This window comes from Lactuca virosa, chromosome 5, assembly GCF_052849685.1.
Source record: "Lactuca virosa cultivar CGN04683 chromosome 5, Lactuca_virosa_CGN04683_v6, whole genome shotgun sequence".
NCBI lineage: Eukaryota > Viridiplantae > Streptophyta > Magnoliopsida > Asterales > Asteraceae > Lactuca > Lactuca virosa.
This window is the reverse complement of record NC_136430.1, coordinates 216,789,023-216,795,497: the sequence shown is the minus strand read 5'-3', so window position 1 is coordinate 216,795,497 and position 6,475 is coordinate 216,789,023. Positions and strand designations below refer to the sequence as shown.

Below are 6,475 nucleotides of genomic sequence, written 5' to 3'. Positions count from 1 at the left end.
TGGGACTAGTTAAAAGAAGTAAATAATATTTTTTAGAGGAAGAGGGGAGAAATTGATACCTTAGAACTGCCGGATTTGATGTTAATGTTCAGAATTCACCGAGAGACAGATGGAAGAGGAAGGATGCGCAAATGACAATGTAATGATGTTTGACTATATGTTTTACAAGTGTAAAAATTATTTAGCTCTGACGATGCGTATTTGCTAATTGAAGTCTTCATTTAATAAAGCGTAAATTACACGAATGGTCCCTATGGTTTGAGGTAATTTGCGTGCTTGGTCCCTAACTTATTTTTTTAACTCGGAACGCGCTTGGTCCCTACTGTTTGTTTTTGTTACGCGATTGGTCCTCTCTTACCTAAAAACACTATTATTTAAATAGGAAAAAAATGGTGGGATAGGTAAGGTAAGGTGAGGGGGGTTGGGGTTAGGGTGTGTTTATTTAAATATTTTAAAAAATGAAGAGCAGAATAGTTTTTTATGTAAGACAGGGACCAAACGTGTAACAAAAACAAACAGTAAAGACCTTCCGAGTTAAAAAAAATAAGTTAGGGACCAAACGCGCAAGTTACCCTAAACCATAGGGATATCTGAATTGGTAAGGATATCATTAGAGATATTTGAAGAAAAAGAGGAAGCACACTAGGTGTTCGACAAAATGCTTATTTGAAATTTGGGTATATGTAACTGGAACTTTCCCCACCAACCGATACTTGGAAAATTTCTTTGAGATCATCTTCTCTCTGAAGCACCTCAAGAGCATTTGTCTAACGAAAGTTTAACAACCCCAAACCTTGATATGTGCCAATGAGGGAACCTTCCCTATCCACATCTCGTGAGGTGTTTTCGCAACCTTCTTTGTGGGAACAAGATTAAAAACGTGGGCGGCAGTGTGACATCCCCAAATTTCTCGACCATAAAAGACCGATTTAATTTATGCTTTTAAAATAAAATTAGAGTAATCTTTTTAAAAGATGTTGCGGAATTTGTCCCCAAAACAAAACATGATAAAAATTTATCAAAACATTTCTTAAAGAAATATATATTTTCATTATATATCAAAACCTCGGGATATCATGTTCCGATACAGATCAAAAGCATAAACAGTACATTATAAGCCTTCCAACAGTTATTTACAACTACTGACCTATAATCCAAAAATCTCTCATCATCATCCGACTATGCTCGGGGTCCACTACCTGTAATATAAGAAGCTGAGTGAGGTCAGGCTTGGGAGCCTGGTGAGCATATAGGGTTTTCAACCCACAAATAATAAATTTATTAATTTCATCAACCAACAATAAATTTATTTGTTATGTTTAAACATCAAAAAATTAACCCAATTTCCCATCCACATTATCTTCTTTATTCTTAAAAATCCACCCTAAGAAATCAGCTATTCCTCGTTCATTCATTCCTAAGGATTAACCTAAGAAATAAGCACGAAGTCCATCTTTGCCTATGGCGCAGCTGCCAATGTTATTTATTAGGCACAGCTGCCAACAACATCATTTATTCTCTAATTGGATATTTATTAGGCGCAGCTATCAACAACATCATTTATTCTCTAATTGGCACAGCTGCCAATGTTGTTTATTAGGCGCAGCTGCCAACAACATCATTTATTCTCTAATTGACACAGCTGCCAATGTTGTTTATTAGGCACAGCTGCCAACAACATCTATATCATCTTTCATCCCTCATTATTTATCTACCCACGTTTTACCCAACATATTTGTAGATATAAAATACATATAAAGTTTAGAATATGTATAAAACAATCTTTCATCTACTCATGTTTTACCCAACATATTTGTAGATATAAAAATACATATACAGTTTAAAACCTGTATAAAATATTCATTCATCATCCATCTCAAATAAACAAACAACATATATACACATAGCACGTATTTTATATAAAATACTTCATATATACGTGTAAGATGAAAATGACTATACACTCACCTTAGTAGCGTGACTGGATAGAATCTGGGGCGAACGCAGGAATTAGTAGTAGGGGTTGCACAATTTTTTTTCCGGTCAAAAATAATATAAAACATAAAAAAAAATTCCGGTCAAACATAATAAAAAACGTCTAATACAAAAAAAAAATTTCTGGTTAAACATAATATAACAACGATCTATTACAATTTAAATTTGTCCTCTTCGTGCAGACATCTTTTGAAACCGCTTCATTCCTTTTCATTCTCAACTTTTGCAAGTGCTTTGGTCTCGACATTACAAAGCAATGCGTCGTTCAAAAGGTCATCGCCAATTTTGTTACGCAAGTCGGTCTTCAAGAGCTTCATCTTTGAAAAACATATTTCTACACTTGCGGTCGCTACGGGTAATATCAAAGCCAACTTTATAAGCTTATAAACCAAAGGATAAAACCGATGCTTCCCCGTACTAACCATCAAACGAGAAAGGTCGGAAATTCCTTTCAAAGTAGTGAAGCGCTCATCTTTGATGCAAGAGTGATAAAATATCTCAAGTTGTCCTTCAAGGTCTATCATATCTGAATCATCAAAGTCATACTTGTATAACTTACCCAACTTCAACAACTTTGATTTGTCAAATTGTGCAAATGAATCACAAGGGCTCAAAGCACCCATGTATTCTAGTAACTGGGTGCTTGTTTCACTAAATCGATCCCGATATTCTGTAAGTTGCATATCTACCACCGTGTTGAAGATTTCAACCTCAAAATGAAGCATATTAGTCTTTGTAGTCTTACGGCTTCTCGCACCAATATACAACTCTTCAATATATAAAGTATTAATTTTGTGTGTTTGACAAAAAGAGGATACTTTTGGTAAAATGCTAGCAAACCCTGTGTTTCTAAAAGATTGCAATGCCTCCATTGTCCCTCTAACCATCGAATCGGATTCTATATTGTATAGATCATTTCTTTGAAGTTGCTTTGACAATGTACCCGTGAGGCGTAAAATGTCATACATTATATGTAAGTAAAACACGAACTCATTTGTTCCTTTTTTGAAACATCACTAGATTCATCAACTAGTAAACCAAAGACATCTTGACCATTCTCTTCACGAATACTCAAAAGTACTTCTTGTGCAAAACATTGCACAAGTTCTTTTTGAATTTTAGGGGAAATTAGTTGATTGTTTTTAGGAGCATTTTCTAAAGTATTGATGAAAATATCTTCACTAGTCTCTCGAATGGCTTTTAACACTTCAATGTTAAACCCTCTATTTTCCGAGTTAACCGACTCGTCATGACCACGAAACGGTAAACCGGTTTTCAATAAAAGTCTAACAGCAATAATAGAAACACGTAATCGAGCTTTATATTCGTGGTCCTCCGCTTCGGTTTGCCTCTTCAAGACTACATTAATAGCTTGTTTTCCCCTCATTAAAAACTCACACTTTTCTTTTGCTTTGTTGTGAAAACTATCAACACCACCCACATGAGTCCGAAATGCATCTTTTTTATTCCAAGTATCAAAACGTTGGAAAACAAATGCATCTCTCCCTCCTTTTTGTCCCATGAGGTCTCCACACACATAAAAATATAAACAATATGCACTATTCTTTTTCACACTATATTCCAACCAATCAAAGTCATCAAACCATGAAGGAACGAATCTTCTAAATCTATCACCTATTTTTTTTGGGAAACTTATGTGCCCTTACTTGACAAGGACTTTGAAGTAAATACGCTCTTCTTACTTCATCTCTTATATTTGATTTGTAACTTGTAATTTTTGGCCTATCCGTCGGGTCCTTTGGAAGATCTTTCAAGTCAACATTATCATTAGGTTGGTTAGAGCATGGTGTTTGTGGAGTTGCATTAGAAACCGAAGGGATTGATTGAGTGGTGATTGGTGTTTGTGGAGTTGCATTAGAATTAGAAATGGAAGGGATTGATTGATTGGTGATTGGTATTTGGGAACATTCTTCACCACTTTCATTAGGATTAGGTCTTTGTCTTTTGGTAAAAAAAACCACTTAGTTTAACCTATAAAAACATAACAATTACACCTAATCAAACAATGACTTCAATAAAACAAGTTGCTTTCACATAATCAAACAATAAATTCAATAAAACAAAACAATTTCACCTAATCAAACAATAAATTCAATAAAAAACATAGCAATATAACCTAAGTAAACAATATAACTTCAATAAAACAAATCAATTTCATCCAAGCCAATCAATAACTTCAAAAAAAACATATCAATTTCTAATACCTAAATGAATTGGTAAAACTTACTTGCTTCATTCTAGGGCTTTGAAGTCGATTTTGTTAACCAAGAAAGTAGAAATCGAAGGAAGTCGCTTTTGTTACTTGCTTCACCCGATTGGCCGATTGTTGAATGTTGATCGATCGAACAATGAAGCCAGGAACGATGAAGGATTGTGCGAACAGTGAACAAGAGTTCGACTCACGAGCCAAGGAACGAATTCCGGAAGTCGACTGATTCTGTAGTTGTTAATTTTTTTTTCCTTTCTTGTACCACCGATATTACATTTACTCAAGTAGGATTGGGCTATTTTTTTACAAGCAATTAGCGTAATTGCTAATTTATCCAATTAATGTTTTATTTTGGGCTTTGGGCAATTGGGCTATTAGACAATAATCGATTAAAACATTGGGCTCATTATTATTTTTTTTCGTTTGGTAATTCCCGATAGAGTGACAATTTTTTTTTTGCGTTGTTGCACAAATTTTTTTTAGTAGTTGCACGATTTTTTTACGTAGTGGCACAATAGGTAAAAATTTAAAAAAAAAACGAAAAATTTTCTACTACGTGCGCGGAAGCTTGGTGTTGCTGGTGCCACACCGGGCACCTAGCTAGGACCGCCCCTGGATAGAATTCAACTAGACACTGTTAGCAGTTAGCGATCGTCGGCTCGGGAAAATGGCTCAAAATCAGAAATATGAGACAGATGGTTGCGTTTTTGTGTAAACGGGAACATGAGGGCTGATCCTCTATTTATAGGTCAAAATTTGAGGTTCACGACGTGAATCATGCTTGTTCACGTCGTGAGTTTGATCCCGGTCATCCCCTAGGCTTGCCACGTGTCTTCTAGGTTTGATAAGTGTCAATGAACTGGTTCACGTCGTGAACCATTCTTTGTTTACGTCGGGAGTTGGTCAGACCTCGAAGTTTGTGTTCCGAACTTCAGAAATTCATATCTTTTGCATACAAACTCCATTTTTGAAGTTCTTTATATCCACCCGTAGGTGAGATTATGCTCTACAGCTTTCGTTTAGACTCCGTAGGCTAATTTTGACTTCGTTTTTAATATTATATTTTTAACAGGCCGGGACAGGAAAAGTCTGTTAAATTTTCATAACTTCTTCATCCGACGTCTGTTTTCGTCTGTCTTTTTACTGTTGTACTATTATTGACGAGACCTTCAATTCTCGTTTAGGTTGTGTTGGCTCACTCAATCTTTATTTCGAGTTTTTAGCTGTCTACTACTATACCGAATCTTAGAAAAATCATAACTTCCTCATACGAAGTCGGATTTGGACGTTCTTTTTATGGAAATTATCGGTTTAATGAATACTACGACTTTCATTTAGATCACTAAAGCTAAAAAGTAGTTTATCGAAAACTCACTTTTTACGTCATACGACGTCGTGTCGGTTTTGTCGCGAAACTTTAAGGAGTCATAACTTCTTCGTTATAACTCGGATTTCGGCGTTCTTTATATCTCCGGAATCCTTGTTTCAACCACTACAACTTTCTTCATAGATATCAGCTTTATCTAATATTTATTTTCGATGCTTAATTTTATCCTTAATCATAATAATTAAGTTTAAAGTACATAATTCATTCTTATTACTTCAAAACGAATTCCAATGGTTGACCTAGACTATTATATCATCATTAATGCTTTTAGCCCATAAACACAGGCGCTACAGGCAGTCTCTAAGGCATACCCCCAGAATGAGATTGGAAGTGAGGCTCGACTCATCATGGAACGAACTGTGTCCAACAAGGTTCGATTACGCCTCTAAGACACACCATTAAGTTGTGGTGTCCTAGGAGGTGTTAATTGTCAAACAATTCCACATTCCTTAAGGTAGTCGTGGAAATCGATACTAAGATACTCACCACCTCTATCGGATCTGAGCATCTTGATGTTCCTGCCCAATTGATTATCGACTTCATGTTTGAATTCTTTGCACTTTTCAAAGATTTCTGACTTATGCTTCATTAAGTAGATATATTCGTATCTGCAATAATCATCGGTAAAGGTCACATAAAATCGATTTGTATCCCTTGTGGTGGATCTGAAGGGCCCACACACATCCGTGTGTATGAGATCCAACAATCCCTCATCTCTTTCATAAGAACCCGTGAAAGGTGATTTTAGTCATCATTGCAAGTAAACAAGACTCGCATGTATCATCTGACCTTCAATCAAACGATTCCAACACTCCATCCTTTTTGAGTTGGGCAATGTGTTTCTTGTTGACATGTCCAAGACG

At 35.7% G+C, this 6,475-nt stretch overlaps 1 protein-coding gene across 1 annotated transcript; it reads right to left on the bottom strand.

Moving 5' to 3' along the window:
• Nucleotides 1-2,195: 2,195 nt before the first annotated feature.
• LOC145112355 (uncharacterized) lies at nucleotides 2,196-2,963 on the bottom strand. Its single transcript, XM_079048527.1, has one exon. The coding sequence runs from the start codon at nucleotides 2,961-2,963 to the stop codon at nucleotides 2,196-2,198; it is 768 nt and encodes a 255-aa protein (XP_078904653.1).
• Nucleotides 2,964-6,475: the final 3,512 nt, after the last annotated feature.

Bases quoted from the DNA above. Each gene is read 5' to 3' on its own strand.
- LOC145112355 (XM_079048527.1), bottom strand. From the start codon at position 2,963: ATGTATGACATTTTACGCCTCACGGGTACATTGTCAAAGCAACTTCAA.